Consider the following 22613-nt stretch of genomic DNA (forward strand, 5'->3'; position numbering starts at 1 on the left):
ATAAGCATATTGAGTTAGTTCTTTTCTATGATGCTGATGGAGTTGGTTCTACCAGTGATCGACGTTCTACTACCGATTATTGTACCTTTGCTGGAGGTAATATTGTTACATGGCGGAGTAAGAAACAGACAACCATTGTTAGGTCTAGTGCTGAGGCGGATTACAGAGCAATGGCTTATATTGCTGCTGAGTTGATGTGGCTTTGGTCATTACTCCAATAAATGGGTTTCACTATGCCTACTCCTATAAAGATGTATTGTGAAAACCAGGCTACTACCTATATTGCCAATAATCTGGTTTTTCACGAGAGGACCAAGCATATAGAGGTGGATTGTCATTTTGTTCAACATGTTGTCTTAAAGAAGTTTATCGAAACACCCTTTGTCTCTTCCACAATTCAGTCGGCCGACATGTTTATTAAGTCTTTGTTTGCTCCTAGTTTTCGCACTTGTTATAGCAAGTTGAGCATGAGTGATGTATATGCTCCAACTTGAGGGGGGAGTGTTGAGTTTCTAGGGGTATTTTAGTCTTTTTGAGTTGTTTTCTATGCTGTTTATTTGTCGCACAGGGTATGAGGGCATTTCTATCCTTTGTACTATCTTTATTAATTTGGAGGTTATATATATTGAGGGAGAGACCTGCAGCTAGGTATTCTACACTAGCCACAGGTAGCCTCCTCCCTTTGGTTGCTTTTCTTGATCTCTCTCTCCTTTTTCTTCTTCTTCTCTAATCTGGTTGCAAGATCCTGGACTTTTAACAAAGAACAATTGAGCAATTTCTAACAGATGACAATTTTCCTGTCAGCAACACCATTCTGGTTACGTATTAGAGAATGAACCAAAGTAGTCTAATCAATAATGCCATGATCAGAACAAGCTGAAGAAATTAGGACAATCTCAATACTAATTAGGACCAAAAGAAGAGGAAGAAAAGAAGAAAAAATGGGAAGAAAAAGTGCAGATTGATGGGGTTCATAATAACCCTAATTGTCTGATAACCTTATATAAAAATCAGTAATTACAAGTAGCACCCTGAAATGACTATTTGCACATAAGCACGTGTCAATAAACTTTAATTATAGATAAACCCCTGCTATATATATATATATATTTCTTAGCACCATGTACACTTTATCCGACGAAGGAAATTATGGAAGATAAAAGTTCCATTTCCATAGTTCCAACTAATATATGTTTGTGTTTTTTTGGGGGGGGGGTTATTAATGCTGTTTTCCATTTAGATAAAGGAGAAATAAAGAAATTTTCTCAGATTAACTGTCTATAAGTTGCAGGGGTTCTAACTATAATTTTCCTTTTGGATAGAGAATAAAGCATCCTCCTTTTGTCTCTTTTTGTCTTAATGAGGGAAGTCCTGCATTCAACTCTTGTAAACAACATTTATGATAGATTTTACAGATTATATATGTTGAGCAAAGTTGACTGATCCATTCTAACTGCATTGAGCTAGAGTTGAACCCAACTCATTCCCATGTAGTTGCACCATAGTTGTCATGGCGTCGCCGAGGCTGCGATTTGGCGTCCTGGTGGAAAAAGAAGTTCATGGCAGTACTACGATTTACGTGACTCACAAATGGTGCTCGCCATTGGCTGATAGGCGTCGTCATGGCACCGCCATGGACTCTAGGTCACGCCTGATTCACTAGGCGATCAATTTTTTGTAAAATGTAGGGTGATTTTGATAGGCTATGTTGATTTTTGATGATTTGATGTTGCTTAATGTTGGTTTTATATGTTATAGGGTATATTATGTAGGCTTGTAGCATGCTAAATAACTTTAGAGAATAGGGGAAAAAAAGAGGAGCATACTAAATAATTTTAGAAAATAGGGAAAATAAAAAATGACACATGGGCGATTTGACCGCCATGGCAACGCCATAATGGGCGATTCATCGCCAAATCGATTAGCCACGCCTCCACCGCCTTGGATCGATTTGACGCCGTGACAACTATGAGTTGGACCCATGGCCGAGGGGGCTTCTGAAGCATCTGACATGCACCGTGAGCATACTCATTGGGCCAGGATCTGGTGCAGCCCCTTTCACCTTTATTTATAAATTCAAATTTCAAGGTCCAAGCCCTTCATTAATGTGAGTTTGAGTGCGGTCCAATCTTGTTTTATCTTAGCTTTCATTTTGGGAACTGTTGATCCATTGCACAAGTATTAGCTTACATTTTGGGTGATGCATTGCACAAGCTCTTCATTAATGTGAGTCTGAGACTATTGAGTGCTAATAGATGCTTTCTTATGATGTGTAGCTCCTACAATCTTGGTATATCTTAACTTGCATTTTGAAAACTATTGATCCATTGCACATCCATGAGCCACCTGAATCTATTAAAAAGATATATTATTGGATTTCTGATTATTTCCGTCTTCCTTGGTTCAAATTTAAGAAATAAATTCAGTAGCACCTTGATGTCATTTCAAGCTCCAAACAGACATGTTGTAAAAGACCATGGGTTATTTACATTTTCTATTAGGGTCTTATTTCTTATATGGTTATTGATTTATTTCCTCATTTTCATTGATCAGATTCTATTACTGTTTGTGAGGTAAATGTTGCTCACTTTAAAACTTGAATCAATCATATGTGAATTTTATATTAACACCTAGGATTTGGATTTTGAAAAGCTTCTTTGTTGTGGGTTATTGCACAAGATTGACTTTTTAAGTTTTGTTAGACTTAAATCAGGGAGGGAGCTCTATGCTTTCTGTCAGGGGAAACAGAATTCTGTCATGGATTGGAGACGATGATTTTATTGTTGATGAAAATGTAACCACAAGTTATGAGGTAAGCCTCCTTATTTATTTATTCTTTTTCTTTGGCAAAATAAGATCAGATTGTGTCAGGGAAAGAAAAGCAATCGGTGACCATAAATCCATTTGTGTATGCATTTAGGCTCTCTTTGGCATAGTTTATGTTTATGTTTATTACCTATTTATTAATAATCAATTAAAATGACAGATTATGGACGATAAACAATAATCGTTTGGTTACTACTAGATATAATAGATTATATAATAAAAAATAGGTTTGGTATACGTAGTGTAGAATACATTATGTTACATTGTTCATTCTCAGTTGCAAGCCAGGGATACTCAGTTAAAACCTGTAATTGACTGAAGCCAACCCAATTCCAGCCAATCTATATTTCTCAATCCCTAGGATTTCTGGGGGATAGGGAGGGAGAGGCCAACCCAATTCCAACTAATCCAGTTGGTCAATCCGTAGGGTTTCTTAGGTTTGGGGGAGAGAGACAGAGAGATAGAGAGGCGAGAGTTTTTAACCTTTCCTAGAGTTTGGTGAGATGAGACAGAGGATGACAGAGAGAGGCAAGAGTTTTTAACCTTTCCTTTTTTTGGACAAAGGTTGGATGTTCTTAACCGGTTTCACCAAAGGATTGGACTCTATTTGAAGAGATTTTTATAAATATGCGAATTGACCCCTTTACCCTTTAGTTTTGAGCGATTAATACATTTTCTCATTAATAGTCTAGCACATAAACAACAATAATCACTTTATCCCAATAAATCATAAACACCTCTCTGCTTGTTTATGAATTTGTTGGTATATTGATTTATTTTAATGAGAAATAAGGGTTATAAATCATACCAAACGAAGGGTCATAAATCATACCAAACGCCTCTATTTATGTTTATCGGTAAGATAAATATAAATTTAAACTATACCAAAAGGAGCCTTAGTAATAAGTTGAACTTAATGAAATTCATTACATTAATGCTTCAAGGGTTGGGGGTTTAAGAGATCCAAGTAGTGTGATGCTGCATGTCTTCTTTATTTTATTTTATTTTTCTCCTTTGTGTGTTTTGGGGGGGGGGGGGGGGGGGGAGGAGTGAATGAGGATGATTCTTCTATTTAATAAAAAGGGTGCACCCAGTGCACGAGGCTCCCGCCACTGTGGGGTTTGGGTAGGGTCATAATGTACGCAGCCTTACCCATTGCTTCACGGAGTGACTGTTTCCCGATTCAATCCCACAACCACTATGTTGCAATGGAGCAACCTTACTGTTGTACCAAGGTCCTCCCTCTAATAATTTTTCTATTAATGGAGAATAAATAATATAATAATGCAGCCCAGCGTAGGATAAGCTCAACAGCTCTCCAAAACAAGATGGCAATAAAATTATAAGATACAACTAGATCCCAGAGAGGAAAGCTATGCCTAAACTAGTCCATCTGTGTTCAGGGTCCAGTGTTTGCCAACTTATTAATCGTTCTAGGTGGCCAGTGGAAGGAGGGGTTCACTGTTCACAGGCCAAGTGTCTGATACTTCAAGCTTGGTCAAATTGTAACTTTGGTTTAAATTCTATTTTATAGATCAATTACTAATGAATTTGGCATATTGTATTATGTATTGTGCAATATTGGGGGGGGGGTTAATGCAAGACCAGACCTGTAACAATTTACTAGACCTAATCTCTCAACAGGATTTTGAAACTCAGTCAAAATTTTCAGAGTAAAAAAATCAACATTCTCAGATTGTCAAATTCTAGGATTCAGTCACTCACAGTGAATTTAGACACCCTTCAGAACATGAGAGAAGTTATTGGATGGTTTGAGAGTATTGGATGGTTTGAGAGTAATCAGAGACTTTTCAGATTTGAGAGAGAAATTTCAGAAAATAGTCAAAACTGAAATCGATTGGATAGAATTCCCCCAAACTATAGTCAAGTTCTCCCTTTGGGTAGTTTTATTAAATCCCAAAATGTTGTTTAGGTCCAACGATTGGATTCTAAGTAGTAAGAGAAATTAAAATTCTGAAATCCAAAAGTTGCAGGTTTAGGAGATTATCAAGTGGCAGCACTATCGATGGTCAGAAACCCCCCAGCCTAAGGTCAAGTGGCACTCTTTGATATCCCAAAACTTGGGGTTGATAAGAAAAAAACACAAAAGTGGTTCAGGATGCCAAATATTATAAATCCGAGACAGATTATTCACAGAGTGCTAAATCAGACTTTATGAGATTGAATATTTAAATCTGACCTTACCTGATGATTAGGATATAACGGTAGTTGGAAGATCAATCAATCCACTTGAAATTAGAGAGAAATCACAATCAGCAGATATAATAATCAGTCAAATCACAAGACCAGTAGCTAGTTGCTAGCAAAACAAAGTAGGGGGTAGGAGATATCGATCGTAGCAACTTCTCAGGTTTGGGCCTCTCACCCATGGTATCTCAGTCAATTGAGGTCAAAGCAACTCAGAGAATTCATTAATCAATTTGTGGTTTGGCTCAAAGCCTTATATTGCTTATATAGACTAAAATAATTCCTATTCTAACTATGAAAACCATAGTTGTCATGTTGCCTAGTTGAACCAAAGCGGTCATTGGGGGGGGGGGGGAATTCAAGGCAACTCCAGCAAGGCGCCTATGAGACCAAGGTGCCAGTCCAGGCTGAGCTGCCTGGACGCTTAGGCATCGCCTTGACAACTATGATTTAAACTGTTATCAAATATTATGATTATGAGTACTATCAAGCTGTTACAATTAAGCTGCTGAAATAAAATATAAATTAAATAACTATTCCTACGTCAATTAGGAATGAAAATACTGCTAAATAAACTATTAACTAAGCCCATACGAGCTAAGCAACCCAGCCACAGCTGGATGGTTCGATCACCCATAAATTAGGTCCATATTTAGACCTTGATTCAGCTTCCTTTCTGGTTCAGGTGGTCCATTCTACATTTTGGAGGGGGGATAGTAGCAAGTGACTATCTAGAATATCCTTGTGAGAATGCCAAGGGGGATTAAAAACATGAACTGTCAAAATAGATGTGGGGAACTGAGAATGTACTAACTTAAGGGGTATTATTTGGAGAAAGAACCTAAAACTAAGATAAAAAACGGTAGGAAGATGAAACCAAGTTCTTGCCAGGGGAATCTATGATGATTGCCCATTCAAAAAATTTTGGGCTTCGTCATGTGTGAAGAAATCAGTGTTTAACTTGCCCTAGGGTTTCAGCTTGGCAAATTTGAGATTGCTTTTCAATTGACTTCTGTAATTTTCTTCTGCAATTTCAGATAGAAGCTAATTTCTTCTTTTTTTGGGGGAGGGGGGGTGGGGGGTGAGGTGAGGAATCCATTATCTGCTATGGACTTTGTTTATAGAAAATACCTATTAAATTATTTTATTTCTTTTTTCTAGGCATCATTTCTCTCCATGGATCTGCATGCCCTTGCAGGACAACTTGAAAAAGTAGATATTTCAAAAAGGCTCTTCATTGAAGCAGACCTGTTACCGCCAGAGCTGGTATGAATGATTTTGATCACCTGTTCTCTTGCCTTGTTGTTTAGATCACATTTTAAGTGCATCTTCATATCCTTTGGAAAAAAAGGTTCATTGATCTATATGCATATGTGCTGACAAAATCCCAAAAACCACTCTTGTGAACATTTGAGTTTGTTATCCCTGAATGAGCTTCATTCCATAAACTATAAGTGGTTTGACAATTCAATCTATCTTTAGATGATCTAGAGACTTATGATGACATCTTTCCCAAATTTTTATATATGAAGAGGGTTTGCATTTTGTTATTTCATGGTAGGTATAATTGGAAAGTATTTGATTTTATTATATTGCTCTTATATAGAAGGATAACTAAGTTTATAATTGGAAAATTAGTTGTACATATGACTAATTGGAGACAATTGGGTTACATCAAGGATCAACTTAAATCCTTTATTTATTTGCGCTTATCATGGATGATTAACCAGAGACATTTAAGATGAGCTTCCTTGGTGTATGTTTTTTGCTAATGATATTGTTTTGGTGCAAGAGATGAAAGTAGGGATTAACGCCAAGTTGGAGTTATAGAGATCAATCTTGGAATCAAAATGTTTAAATATAATTAAAATGAAGATGCAGTATATAGTGTGTGACTTTAAAGTTACACTAAGATGGATAGTGAGATGGTGAAAATTGATGAGAGGGAGACTCCACAAAAGTGATTATTTTAGGTATTTTGGCTCAATCATAAATAAAGAAGGTGATATAGAGGATGTTTCATAGAGAATTAGAATAGGATGGATGAAGTGGAGAGGTGCGCCTGGAGTGTTGTGTGATTGACATATTCCTTTAAAACTTAAAGGAAATTTCTTAGGATAGTCATACGATTTGCTATGATGTATGGTGTGGAACGTTGGGTAGTTAAGAAGGAAATGCAGATAAATTCAGTGTAGCGGTGAAGAGGATGTTGAGATGTATGTGTGGCAAAACTAGGCAAAACTAAGAATGATAAAGTAAGGAATAATCATATTAGAGCTGATTTGGGAGTAGATCCGATACATGATAAGTTATGAGAAAGTCGTTTCAAGTGGCATGGCCATGCTCAAGGCCTTTGGTTGCTCCAGCTTGGAAGAGTGATGGAGGGCCATAGGGAAGAAGGGATGGGAGCCTTAGGGAAGAAGGGATGAATCAAAGGGAGGGGAGGAGATTCACACGACCAAGCATAACCACAACTTCACCCAAAATAATTTATTCATCATTCAATTCAATCTCTCCATGTCCATCGACTACACCCAATATATAGAAAATAAAGACATGAAATTAGAAACTCTACTAACATAGTATTTAGCCTAAACTAGGAAATAATCGTAAAAGCAAAGTAATGCAAAGGAAATAAATCCTAACTCCTACATTCAAATCTGGAAAATAAAAGGCATGAAATAAAATACTAAATAAATACTAATTCTATTTCCAACCCTCGTTGGACCAAAACCCTGGGCTGGACAGGTTCTTCTTGGCTCTTGGCTTCCAAAGTCGGTCATGCTGGTCCAACCAGGTAAGGGCAGCCATATCTGCATCAAGGAGTGATTTGATTCAGATTGAATGAACTAAAAGAGCCAGGGGCTGACCTTAAATGGCCACAGAAGAGGTGGTGAGGAAAGATATGCATAACTTAGGCTTTGTATCAAGTATGATCTCATATAGAGCTGATTGGAGGGCAAGGATCAATGTAGTCAATCCCTTTAGTTGGGATAAGGTTGTGTAGTTGTTGTTGTTTTATATTACTAACTGGAGACATAGTGTCAAACTAGTGTGTTCTCAAACTTATTCAATATACTCTGCAAAGTAACTTGCATGTGAGGATAATACTTCTTTTTTGCATCAGGGTTGTCAATTGTCATATAACAAAACATCTTCCGGTACCTCTCTCACCAAAATGAAGCCAGTATAATATATGAGGGTTTATTCAAAAGAGGAACATTCTTAATGGGTTTTAGAAACTGTGATTGCCTTAATCATGATATCTAGTTTTTGAAGCACAAGGTTTTCGTATTTCAGATCTAGTATGTTTGGGTCAAATAAAGTGATTCTTTGTAGGTTCTCTCTAATGCATAGTGATTGATGATTGCAAAACATCAGACCTTTGTGTTAATCCCAGAGGGTTTGATAAACATTAAAGTAGAATAATGTTAATTCCATTTATCAAAATGATTATTGATCAGTCACTGTAATACAACCCAGGTTCCAAAAACCCTGTTTTGGGTCTGTATGGGCCCACCCAAAATATAATGATCTCAAATTAATGGTTGAATGGCAGTTCCATAAATATACGGAAGCTTAAATTCCCTTCTTGATAAGTAACAGAATAAAGGACTCGAGGATAAATCAAAAGGGAAAGGGCTTTTCTGGAATTCAAATAAGGATAGGGGAAGGGTAGAAATAATTTATGAAACAAGGGCTTATTTGTAATTTTGAGAAGTACCTCTCGACAAACAGAACCAGTGGTGAACTATTTCGACTTCATGTGGAATTTCTCTCACATGAACTTCCTTGAATATGAAATTAGGATCTACCAGTTATAGACCTAGAGATCAGGTATTAAAATATTAATATATTCTGCAAACAGAACTTGGAGGAGAAGAAATGAAAACAGATTTGGCTGCATGTTTTGATCTCACAATAGGGTGTGATATTAATGGTAATGTAGAACTAGAATCACAAGTGATCCTAATCCCATATTCCCATGCAGGATCTGAAATTCTGATTGAACAGAGAAGATGTCTTCCAATAGGCTTGGTTCTAGCTCTCAAACACTCTCTCACAGCGAACAAATAAAAGGAAAATAAGGAAATAAAGAGAATTCAATGGAAGGTTGAGAAGGGGGAGGAAGAACTAGTGAATGGGCATCTCACCCTCAGTTTTAAGCATCTCACCCAACTGCATCCCACGCCACAACAGCATAATCCAATTTTTTTTTTTCATTAATAAATTCGTGTTTAATGATGTAACCCCTTACAAACTTATATGAAAGGCTCAAAACTGACTCAAACACTAAAAAGGAAAGGCCTAACCCAATCCTTAACTAATTGAGAAACCTAAACTGACTAGAAACTGAAATAACAAAGGAAATAGACTCAAAACAAAACTCTAACTAAACTAATGAATTAAATCCCGTTTTCTTACTTTCTACCCATATTTTAGGCCTATTAAAGTGATCCATTATAAAGAAAACCCATGAGATCACGGACCCAACACATACATAACCCAACCTAAGGCTTATTTCCGATAAAATAAGCCCATTAAGTGACTTATCTGCATTAAACGGTTCCAGGACTAGAGGTCAAGTTGCCCTGAGGATGTGAACGAATCTCAAAGTGTCAGGTCCAAAGGGTTAGCAGACAAAGAGTTCTAATGACTTGTGCTCAGCCCAAGTGTATCACAGGTAGCTGAAAAAGGAAAGGAACATGAACAGTATATTGGAAATGGAAGTAGAAAGTAAACCAAAGCAGAAAATTAACTTGAAGGAAAGATATTTTTTGGATTTCAGAACATAAGAGAGAGAATCTAAAATCAACTTAAGAAAGAAGGTGGTTCTGGTAATAACAGAATATTCTGTCATGTGCAAATCAGGAACATTGTTTCTTCTACCTTGGACTGAAATAGAAACCCACAGTAAAACCTAATAAAGGATTGAGCTACAACTGCTCAAAGACAATCCGGATGGTGTTGAGACTCCAAAGATGGAGTCGCCCAGTCCTGGTAGGAGAATTGAACCGATAAATTAATATTTTGTGCCCTAGTTAATTATATGTCCTTTTTGTTTGCTTGTCTACCCTCAAAGGTCTTTCTCCCGTTTTCTCCCAAGCAACAAACTTTCCTGTTGTCTATCATAAAATATATGAATTGTAATGCGGCTCTGTCATCTTATTCTTAAGTGGTCAAATTTTAAGCTGGCCATAATTGATGGGGTAGGTCCACTAAAACAGCAAGTTAATACCCAACCCAATGGTAGGATTGTTAGGTACTCTAGTACAGGAGATTAACCCTTGAATAACAGCAGTAATGGGCATAGTTGTCACGGTGCCAAGGTAAAACAAGGCATTTGGAGGGCTGCCTAAGCGCTTAGGCGACAAGGCGACCAAGTGTTATTTTTTATTTTTACTCTTTTTTAACGTTATTTAGTATCATACATATATCTTGTGTATTAAAAAATCAACATTAACCCACATCAAATCATCAAAGATCAATATTAAGCCACATCAAATCATCAAATATCAGTATTAAGCCACATCAAATCATCAAATATCAACATTAGGTTATAAAAAATCAACATTTAGAGAAATGCTCTTGTTAAATAATAAGTTTTACTGGTCAAATGATTTTATTTTCACATGAGATTTTTTGTATAAAGTATAACACAAAACCAGCTTTCCAACAAGCCTAAGATTACTTAAATCTAAGTTGTAATGACAAAATTATGTTCTAGTCAAACTTATTTTAAAGTGCGCCGATGATGTTAAAATCGCCTGAATGAAAATAATTTTAAAGACATCAAAACAAAAGATTAATTAACCGGACTTTTGGTTTTTAACAATGTTTTATTATGATAAGATTTATGAAATTTTCATAATTGAGAAAAACCTTAGCATTTGAAATTTGAAAATTGCCCCTACAACCGAAAATCTAATTTTTGTTCTTGGACTGGAGGTTGGCTTTTTATCCTTTTGGAATTTGATTTTTTAACTATTTTTATTGGATTCAAATAGGGAGTATTTGTTTATTTATGAATAATATCCTAAGTCAAATAAGGCGACAGTTGCCTAGGACCCAGGAAAACCACTTGGACGCCAAGGCGCCGCCTTGACAACTATGGTAATGGGGGTTGTAAGATGCCTAATACTTAGGTTGGTTACAGTCCAAGGGCTGGATTGACATCCACAGTCGATTCACTGTGTATGGCAGCATTTAGGAACTATGAATAACCCTCAAACTCGTGGTCAGAACACTGTTAAATTGATATCAACTGTAGATTACATTCACAATATGATTCCCTTTAAGTCTCAATTACAACTGATGACCAAAACTGAATTTAAAGAACGATTCCGAAAATAGCAACTATGGAGCAATCAACAGTAGCAAACGCCACCAGTAGTAGCCGATAACCACTTCAGATGGGGCTCAAGCTATTGTCGAAGGTGAGTGATGTAGAGGTCTCAGAGGAGTTCCTAGATCGTTTGGACCGACAGAAGACCACACGGTTAGGCCGAAGATACTGACTGATCCTCCTAGAATTTTCAGCAATACTACTGGAACATCTTTTGACTTGGTTAGCGTCACAGGAGCCGTAACCCCAATTCGGACATGGCAGGCAGTGCTTTAGAGGAGAAAACAACCTAGTTTGTCTGGACAACTAGGCCTGCACAAGATTTTTCTATTTCATCCGTTTAGGCCCTCAACGGAGCCTATGAAGTTTGGTCGCAGAATTTAAGTTTTCCTATTTTTTAATATGTTTGCGTTTTTACCTTAGTTGCTTATTTTCTTACATTGTTCCCCTTCCTTAGAAGTGACCTAATTATATAAGGTCACTTTGGCTCATTTGTGAGACACTTCAATTTTTAATCAAAAGCAAATGTTTTGCCCTTCTTTCTCTTTGGAATTAGGGTTTTAACTACCTTGTGGATTTGAGGGTTCGTCTGTGTTAGAACGATATCGAACCCACCGCCTTTTCACTGCGTCAATAAGGCTTGGGATACCCTCTAACACTTCAAACGATCTGACACAGATGATGGCTGGATAGTGAGTAATGGCCCAGGAACAAAATTAAACTCTAGGGAGAAAAATAGAAAATTACAGCCACAGGTTTAACTAGCCAATATATGGGCTTCAAAGTACCATCAAAAGAGGTATATGAGTGGGTTAACTAATGTAGAACCAGTTCCCAACTTTTCGACTAGGAATTAAACTCTACAGCAGGATCAATTTATAATAAAATCAGTGAATTACAGCAAGCAAACCAGCAATTGATGTATTGAGAATTATCTGAGAACAATTTATTTGAAATTGCAGGACCTGATAGAAGATACAAAAAATAAGAAATGGTGGGGAAGAAGAAAAGAAATAGAAAAAAGGATATGTTCAAGCCTTCCACTTGAACTGCGGAGCAGGCCTCCCACCTAAGTCCAACATAGTTATCCACTAGGGTTTCTGCATCCCACAGATCTGTGATGTAGAAAAGTCACTTGGGCTTATTTTATTGCAAATAAACCTTGGGTTGTGTTATGTATGCGTTGGGCCTTTGATCCCATGTGTTTTCTTTAAAATGGGTCACTTTAATGGGCCTAAAATATGGGTAGAAGGTAGAAAAACGGGATTTAATTTATTAGTTTAGTTAGTTGCTATTTAATTCAATTAAGGCCCATTAGGCCAGTGGTTGGTTGTAAAGTTCTATATGGATTATTAGTTAGTTAGTCCTACTTCATGTTGGAGTCATAAAGTCAAGTCCTAGTCCTATTTTGAATTCCTAGTTGTAGTAGGAGTGTCTAGTCCTATTAGGAAACTAGCTCCTAGTAGTAGTTTGATTGCTATTCTGCTTTTTATAAATAGAGTAGCATATGTACTTATAATTGCAGATTTGAATAAAGAATAATTGCAATCAATTGCTTAGAACAGTCGGGATAGCTGTGGGTGAGAAGCCCGGGCCAAGACAGCCACTCCTCCCCCACTTTTTCCTTCTTGTTTAAAGCTTTCTATTTTATCCTAAAGTTACTGTTGAAGTATATGACTGTTGTGAGTATTCAGAAGTTCAGATCTGTCCAAGTTACAAACCAGAATTGATTCTCTCCTGAAGCCTGCGATTATTTGTCCTAGGTTAGAAAATCAAGAAAGCTTGTAACTTCACAACCAGCCGTTAGAATCCTCTCAACTTTGGGGGGTTTTTGTATCTTCCCTAGGGACTATCTACGCCCAAGAGTGCAGCTTAATCGGACTCCTACAGACCTTGTCGCACCTCTCTCTCCAGCTCTATAGCAGGTCTTTCTCTCTCCTATCGGGTTGGATTTTGGGCTGATTTTGCTCCTGCATTGGTATTGTATCCTTGGGGGCTTATTTGATGGTCTTATTTCTTTGTTTCCTACTCCTATTTGTATTGTTTGGGGTTATAAACTGCTGGGGTAGTTTCTTGTAATCTACTCCTGCATTAAGTGGTATCAGAGCTACGGTTGAAGAAAACTCCAAACAATCTATCAGAGCCTCACTGAAGATGGTTCCATCAGTTCATTACTTTGCTGGACAAAGGGATACATTTTACATCCTTGACTGGTTAGATTCTCTGGAGGAATATTTTGACTACTGTAACTTGATAGAGACACAAAAGCTTCAAGTTGTTTGCTTCTGGTTGATTGGTCATGCTAGAGATTGGTGGAGAGTCTATGAAAAGTGACTCCGAGTTCGAGGACATGAGCCTAAGACTTGGGAAGAGATGAAGTATGAGTTAGTGACACAATACCTCTCTGTATATTTCCAAAGAAGGCTCTTCCCTCCACAGGATTCCCATCAGAATACATCTACTGCTGCTGCCCAATCTAATGATCAGCTACGTTATTTTCATGGGGAATTCCATGAATAGATGCGTGAATTGGACATGTACTTTGACAACTACAACTTAACAGAGACACAAAAAGTCAATATGCATGTTCCCAGATGAGTGATTGTGTTCGAATGCAATGGAGAGTCCGTGAAAGGTAACTTCAAGCTCAAGAATGTAAACCTAGAACGTGGGATGAGATGCAGTATGAGTTGGTAGGCATGTACCTATCTGAGCATGAACGAAACATGTACTTCCACCAGATGTCCAAAATCCACCTACGCTTGACAATAGCATGAAGGAATCATCGGCCTCTATTGCGAAGGAGCAACAAGAGAAGACACCTCTGACCAGTGAACTAGAGTCAAAAGTTGAGGTTAGTGTTAAAAATTTTCCCGCCATTCCTATTGTTGAGGAAGAACTAGTCATTGATGATCCCATCAACGAGACTCATGTGGGAGAAGTCGAAAGCAACAAGGTTGCCACAATGGACAGTGAGATTGAGACTAGGGAACTTGACACTATAACAACTGCGATGATTGTGAACAGCCAAGAGGAAGATCCTAAGGAGTTCAAGAATGAAGTTGTGTTTGAACCATCAATGGAACAGATTGGGAACCACCAGGTAGATGAACCAAAAGAGCTTTATGTTACATTGAAGTTGGAAGAGATCAGAGCTTTATGTTGCATTGAAGTTGGAAGAGATCAAAGGTGCATATGTAGATAACCCTCTGGATACATCCGTAGATGTTGAAGTCGAGCATGTGGAGTTTGTCATCCCATTAAAGTATCTTGAAGATCGAGCCCCTCACATTCTAGACTACATCTTTATTATCAAAGAGCTACCTGAATTTTTCTACTGCTTGAAGAGAGATGTGCACCATGATATAATCACCTCACACTGTACAAAATTCAAGGACGAATTTTTTCTAAGAGAGGGCGAGTTGATGTAGATAAGTCACTTGGGGTTATTTTATTCCAAATAAGCCTTGGGTTGTGTTATGTATGTGTTGGGCCTTTGATTCCATGGGTTTTCTTTGAAATGAGCCACTTTAATGGGCCTAAAATATGGGTGGAAGGTAGAAAAACGGGATTTAATTCATTGATTTAGTTAGTTGCTATTTAATTCAATAAAGGCCATTAGGCCAGTGGTCGGTTGTAAAGTCCTATATGGACTATTAGTTAGTCCTACTCTATGTTGGAGTCATAAAGTCAAATCTTAGTCCTATTTTGAATTCCTAGTTGTAGTATGAGTGTCTAGTCCTATTGGGAAACTAGCTCCTAGTTGTAGTAGGAGTGTCTAGTCCTATCAGGAAACTAGCTCCTAGTAGTAGTTTGATTGTTATTCTACCCTCCATAAATAGAGTAGCTCCTAGTAGTAGTTTGATTGTTATTCTACCCTCCATAAATAGAGTAGCTCCTAGTAGTAGTTTGATTGCTATTTTGCCCTCTATAAATAGAGGAGCCTATGTTCTTATAATTGTAGAGTTGAATAAAGAATAATTGCAGTCAATTGCTTAGAACAGCCGGGATAGCTGTGGGTGAGAAGCCCGGGCCGAGACAGCCGCTTCTCCCCCACTTTTTCCTTTGTTTCTTCTTGTTTAAAGCTTTCTATTTTATCCTAAAGTTACTGCTATTGAAGTATACGACTGTTGTGAGTATTCAGAAGTTCAGATCTGTCCAAGTTAAAAATCAGAATTGATTCTCTCCTGAAGCTTGCGATTATTTCTCTTAGGTCAGAAAATCACGAAAGCTTGTAACTTCACAACCAGTTGTCAGAATCCTCTCAACTTTGGCGGTTTTTGTACCATCCCTAGGGACTATCTACGCCCAAGAGTGCAGCTCAATCGGACTCCTACAGACATGGCCGCACCTCTCTCTCTCCAACTCTATAACAGGTCTTTCTCTCTCCTATCGAGGTTGGGTTTTGGGCTGGTTTTGCTCCTGCATTGGTATTGTATCCTTGGGGGTTTATTTGATGGTCTTGTTTCTTTGTTTCCTCCTCTTATTTGTATTATTTGGGGTTATAAACTGCTGGGGTAGTTTTTTGTAATTTACTCCTGCGTTAATCTGCCTCTCACAGTTACAACACAAAGCCCCCCCCCCACCCGGCCCTTTTTTTTTTTTTTTGAAGGCTCAATTGTGGCTGTATTGGTGCCTTCCTTTGTTATTTTTAAACTTAATAAAAAACGGCAAATAAAACTTCCATTGCGTGGCCTACACATGCTCCCTTACAAATTTTGATTCTTAGAAATAGAAACTTATAAGGCTTTATAGAATCCAGCCTTCTAAAACAAACATGGATGCTAATCCTAGTTTGCTTTCCAAATTTTGATTACATCTTATATAACCATAGAAATCCTAAATAGGAACAAAGACTAATTAACACCTATCTAATAATAATAGAAACTGATCTATAGTAGTCATAACATTTCTTGTTGCATGGACTAAAAGTCCATTACAGCTGTCCTCCAAATCTGGTATGGCAGTCTTGCAACCCATGGATCATCTTTAGGTGCAACTGTGTGGGCCATATGCAGGTCCATCTTCTTGGTCCAGCTGGTTGGGCTGAATCTGAGGGGCTGACTGCTACCGGCCTTCGATGGACATGGGCTGCTATTGCTAGCATTCCTTTCCTCCCCTTTATGCAAACCACGTCATTAACACCCACTCAAAGTTTGAGCTAAAGTTGATGGATGGATCTTGAGTTACAGGATCTTGAATGTTGCTGCAGTAGAACTCCATACAAGACTGCCATGGTTGATTAGCCTTCTAACCTCCAATTCCTTGGAGAATCGATGGATCAGACTTTAGAGGATCAACAGAAAATCAAGTAGCACACCGGTTTCTTGATAGCCTCACATGGCGGCAATGGTTGCAGGTTATGAAATAGAAACTTGAGAGAGGATAGGTAGAGAAGAAGGGGGATATGACAAAGGCCTCTCACCTATGGCCTTCTCTCATCTATGGTCTTGATCAGTCTCTCACTCACCTTAGGCTTCTGACCTCTCCCTGCTGTATCTCACGGCAGACATGGCGTAAAATCAAATCTTCTATTCATCTTCAAAATCGTGAGTTAGCTCTAAAGGCTCTTACAACATAGAGTGCTGTTAGCACTAAACAAAATAATGAAACAAACTTAACAGGGTCCCACACAGTGCCAGGGACTTGTTCAACAAGAATATTAGTAAATGGAAAGACCTAGTATTTAAGTAGTATCTCTTTAAAACAGAAAATACAAAATATGCCCCACGATTTCTGTGGTTTGAGTGAACCAGCTAACAACCAGCCCAATGGGCTGGCCTTGGCCCAAAAGCCAGTTGATGTACCATGGGCCTAACTGTGGGCCCGGTTCTTTTGAGCCTTGCTCAGGTATTTTTTCTGTCGTACTTAGCATCATCAATAATTCATGCAAATCTTTTTTGTTTCATGATTATTTTTATTCCTTAATTGTTAGGCTTCTCGTAGAACTTCATCTAAGCTTGAGCTTGCTCACCCAGAAATAAATTTTATGAAATAACCAATGGATTAGCACCTCATGTATTCTTCCTGGTTTGCTATAAGTTCTCCCGATAATATCCTTATATTCATGTTTAAGATATCACATTCCATTTCATTGGTATCTGTTCATGTTTTATTTTAATCAACAGAACTCTGAGTCGGAGGGAAGGAATCGGATGGAATCTGACCACTGTGAAACAATCTGTGTAAGTGAAGTAGCTGAACACATATCAGATAAATTGTACCATGAACGAGCTGACAGGGAAATGATTGTGGATTACAAGAATGATGCACCTTCTGCCACATCTAGCAGTGAGCATCCTGGTCCAGTGGTGACCCATGAAGGGGCATTACTAGTAAACCCAGCTAAGATTGATTCAAGGAGATCAGAAAAAACAGATATGACTGAAATTGCAGGGTCCATATCTCAGTCGAATTTAAGTTATTTTACAGACTCGGACAAGAAGTCACCAATGTTTGCGGCAGCAGCAGCAGCAGAGGCAGAGCTTGATTTGCTTCTTGATTCATTTGGTGAATCTAAGTTCCTTGATTCCTCTGGCCTCCATAAGGAGACCGACAATAGTTTCCGGGTTGTGGGACTGGAATCTTCTACATCCTCACCTGGTCTCACTCCAGTACAAGCCCAAGTTGTGTCGAAAAGTGTACCTGTGACTGTCAATCTGGATGATGCAATTGACGACCTGCTATGGGGAGCATCCAATCCTAAAAACGAAGGCGACAGGTCGAACCACCAAGGAGACAAGGCAGTCCCTCCAGATCTGCCTTCGACAACCATGGGTTCTGGGTCTAATTCTAAAGTTTTGGCTGATTTTGATTCATGGTTGGATACAATTTAAAAGGCTTTAAATTTAATTCTGTAAACCTCAATTGTGAATACTTAAATTGTTCCATTTCATTTTTAGTGTACCACAATCTGTTGGCAGACATCCTATCTGTTCATCCTTTTCCCACAATATTAAATGGGAGAGGCTGAAACCCACCAATTTTCTATTTAGTGGATGACCTAGGTATCTATTGGCTTAATCATTTTACACGTTGCAATTTTTTGGAACATCAGGATTGAGATTCCAGATATTCTGGGAGAAAACAAACCGAATTGGCTAGTTGTGATTGAATCTCCAGAAAAATTCATCGGATGATTGCATAAGGATGTGACTTGCTCAGCAAGTTTGCCATTGGGGTAGTGAGCAAGATTCTGGCCTATCAGGTTAGGCCTACCGATTTCACATTAGTTCACAGGTGAACAAATGGAAAGAAAACTGTGTTTCTTCGATCATCTTTTGAGTCATCAATCCCATGTAGTGACACTCACTTTTGTTGTTATCATCGGAGGCCGGGACATGGTACTGGCTTTTGTAAGACATTGTAACGAATCATCCATGACCGTCTCACTTCTGGTGAGTTGAAGTACAATTCAGTTGAAGGTGCTGTGCTAATACTGTTCCCCCAAATAGGTACCCATCCCCTGCCAGACCATGAGGTTCCAGCACCTTCAGGCTCGTTAGAGCTGTCAATGTTGTTTCTACCACCCCCCTATTCAACATAGGGCATCTGAGCTTTCTCCATTGATATCATTTGATGATTCCCCTACTTCCTCAACCGAAGCTACTCCATCTAAATCCGGAGAGTAAAATGCTTCTGATGATGTAGAGTTGACATTTGGGCAACATTCTCCTCGAGGGCCGGAGCAGTAAGAGCTCGTTGTGCAGGCGATCACCCGCGGTGACCAGGGAGACTAGAAGAAAGAAAAAAGTAGTTACAGTCTCTTCTTTATGATGCTGAGTCTGAAGATTCTGAGTCTGTAACCATCAATATAGTGGTGGGTAACGAGTCCGAGTTAGGTCTGGATGTTAAGTCTGCTATTGTCAACTCTATTGTTAGTTCTCTTTCCAAGTCTGTTAAAGAGTCTGGTGAGTTTGAGTCTGTCAATGTAATCGCTCCTTTTATCAAAAAAATGAACTCTGATTCTGCCGATGTGCCTAATGATGAATGTGTGGACCCTAATCATGACTATAATGTTCCAAAAGAAATAAAGGATTTAATCAAAAGAGTATTGCCTATCAATGTTGGCGTATTAGCCTTACATATAACAACATACAGATCAGTAAATTGGTCTACCCCAAACTCAAAAGAAAGTAAATAACAATTTTTTTCAGATTCTTGCAGCTTGGAAAGCCCCCTAAACTTTATTTTGTCAAAGAGAAGCATAGATTTTCTATAAACACAAAAAATATCTTTTGTTATTATGACTGTTTGATTGATTGTAACCGGGCATGAATGTTTCCTTTTGGTTTTGGATTGCTTCAGAGTAAAAACGGTATTCAAAAGAAAGAGTCTTACTATGAAAAATAATAACTAAGCGAGTCAATTCCGTAGATTAGCCGATTTTTGGTTGGTTAATTGGTTTTCATGGCGCACGAGATGATTCATTATGTTAGGAAGAAGAAAGTGAAGATGCGTTTGCTGGCTTTAAAGTTAGATATGAAGTACATGATCGAGTGGAATGGTCTTTTCTTGAGAGATTCTGTTGAGGATGTGTTTCGATGTTTTTCTTGTTTATCTTATTATGGTTTGTACGTGATCAGTATGGTATACATTCTTAATTAATGTGGCTGAAAGGGGATCATAAGCCCCACGCAGAGGCATCAGGCAAGAAGATCCATTATCACTGACATTATTTATTTTAGGGATGCTCCCAAGATCTTTGTAGCGACCTTGGTCAAGCGGCATGGAAAGGTCTTATTCATGGCATGAAGGTTCGGAATCGAGCTCAGGTTATCACACATCTTCTATTTGCAGATGGCTCTCTTATTCTTTGAGGTGAGTCTGAAAGGAGATTTATTATTTGAAGGTCTTCCCTGATGGCCCCAAAATGTATCTGGACTTGCCTGTCAAGATTAGGGTGTCAAAATCTGACTTACTTTATGATGTCAGTGACTGTACAACTCAATGCCTTAAGGGCTGGAACCCATCACTGCCTATCTCATATGGGTAAGGAAGTCCTCAAATCTGTTGCTCTTTCAATGTCAAACTATGTTGCTATCCATTTCAAGCTTCCAACATCTTATCTTGATCAGATTCGTAAAGAATGCTCTCGTTTCATTTGAGGTGTCTAATGACCAGAAGAAGATTCCTTGGATTTCATGGAAGAGATTGGGCCTATCCAAAGATACGGGATGTCTTGGTTTTAGGTACTCTAAACTCCATAAACGGGCTTTAGTAGCCAAGGTGGCCTGAAGATTATTTCAAGACCTAGACTCTCAATGAGCTACATTTTTTCACGGGTCGATTTCTTGTATGCCGGATTGGGCGACCAACCTTCATGGGCATGTAGGAGTATTCTTTGGAAGATCGGTAGTGGGGTTCATATCCGCATTTGGGAAGATAAATAGGTCTCATATCTTTCAGATTTTAAAATTCAATCTATTCCACCTCCGGGTTACACTCTTAATCGAGCATCTGAGCTTATTAACCATGAATCCTGATTATGGAATGTTCAATTACTTGTAAATTCTTCGACCCCCCAAACTAGAGCTTCTATTTGGTCCTCCCATTTCCTTTATTTACAGGAGAGAACTGTTTGGCTTGGGGTGCATCAAAATATGGTCGATTCTCTATTAAACCTGCATACTACTTGTGATGTAACTCAATAGAGAAAGATAGGGTGTATGCATCCACTTCAAGGGTGAGTGATTAGGAGAGTACTTCGACATCAATGTGGAAGAGTATTTGGCAATGTAAAACTCTTTCAAAGGTAAAAAACTTGATGTGACGTGCTTGTGCATCTAGATTGGCATCTCCAATAGGGGTTGATGAACATCGATCAGGTTCTTATTGACTCCTATTGGGGTGGGCTAGTTATGGAGATTCTGACTCATATTTTCTCATCGAATTGTAGATTCGGATAGTATTACAATCTAATCTTGGATTCAAGGATCGCATTCTTGATCGACATGGTAAGATTGCTAGTAGGGCATGTCCCTGATTGAGTAGTTTTGATTATGTGGAACCTTTAGTGAGCCCGCAATGATCTAGTTTTTGGTACAAGACATAGGCCCCAATGGATGTCATTCAAGCCTTTCAGCACACTCTTAAGTTCCTCCAAGCCCAACAACCTCCTAGGGAAAATCCATCTCCTCAATCGGTTGTAAGGGTTGGAAACCTAGTACAAGGTTGGTGTACTCCTCCCTCCTATAAGCTCAACATTGAAGCCCCATGGGGAAAAGATCATTGCAGTGGAGTCTAAGGATAATTATTCAAAATTCTCAATGTTAAGTTTGTTTTGCAATATCTAAGAGGACGACTTCAATTCCATTATGGTGGGAGAAGTAATGACATTCATAATCAAATTGCTAAAAGCAATTTTAGAATGTATTGAGGCTTACAAGTGGAATTTGAATGTCAAGAGCTCTTTCTATACTTGACAAGAACAACACCAATTTTTAATTAGAGGTTTAGTCAATTGTGGAGGACATTTTACATTTGTCATCTTACTTTGGAGCATGCTCTTTTCATTGTGTTCTTTAGGAGATTCTTTGTTGTTGATTCTATAGTAAGGAAATCCTGTCGGTAATGTGTACGATAATTTGGTCGAATTCAACTTTATGGTTGGAGAAGCTTCAAGGCTCAACAATTTTTTTATTTTTTTATTTTGGCTAAAGGTCAGCAAAGATTGAATTAATGAATGAGAGAAAAAATGGCCATAGCCAAATACAAAAGCGAAGACCATAACCAAAAGAAAACAAACTCAGCTCCCCAATCCACCTTCGACAATGCCATCAGTAGAAAAGGGAGCCAAGGCAGTACACATACAAATGTCCAAAGGACCAGAGAAACAATGAAAACCAAAACCTTGGCTTTCCTATAGCATCCCACTCAATATCTTCATTAGAAAAATTCGGTTGAGGCTCCCAAAAGGAGGAGCACTTGTTAATCGCTGCATGCTTGGCTAAACAATCTGCGACCACATTAACTTCCCTAAAACAGTGCTGCATTTTCCATTGAACGCTGGCCAAATATCTTAAAAAGGAGCGCCATTTTTGTCTGAAACACCATGGAATAGTCCTGTTATGAATACACCAAACAACAGCATGTGAATCACATTCCACTTCAAACCATTGAAGGTTTAGGTGCTTAGTTATTTTTAAAGCTTCAAAGAACCCAGCAAACTTTGCATTGAAATTTGTAGTAATTGCTCTAAATGATGAAAAACAGCACAAAGGAGTTCCCATAT

The 22613-nt window shown here is 38.3% G+C and overlaps 1 protein-coding gene across 1 annotated transcript in view; it reads left to right on the plus strand.

The window, feature by feature from the left end:
• The window catches only part of LOC122065609, a 54768-nt gene extending 36462 nt beyond the window's left edge, over nucleotides 1-18306 (plus strand). The window contains exons 2-4 of the mRNA XM_042629429.1: nucleotides 2703-2812; nucleotides 6196-6300; nucleotides 17509-18306. Coding sequence (XP_042485363.1) covers nucleotides 2703-2812; nucleotides 6196-6300; nucleotides 17509-18216 — 923 coding nt within the window. The 3' untranslated portion in view covers nucleotides 18217-18306. The remainder of the gene's footprint in view (nucleotides 1-2702; nucleotides 2813-6195; nucleotides 6301-17508) is intronic.
• The last annotated feature ends 4307 nt before the right edge of the window (nucleotides 18307-22613 follow it).

This window comes from Macadamia integrifolia, unplaced genomic scaffold (assembly GCF_013358625.1).
Source record: "Macadamia integrifolia cultivar HAES 741 unplaced genomic scaffold, SCU_Mint_v3 scaffold2066, whole genome shotgun sequence".
In the NCBI taxonomy this organism is placed as follows: Eukaryota; Viridiplantae; Streptophyta; class Magnoliopsida; order Proteales; family Proteaceae; genus Macadamia; species Macadamia integrifolia.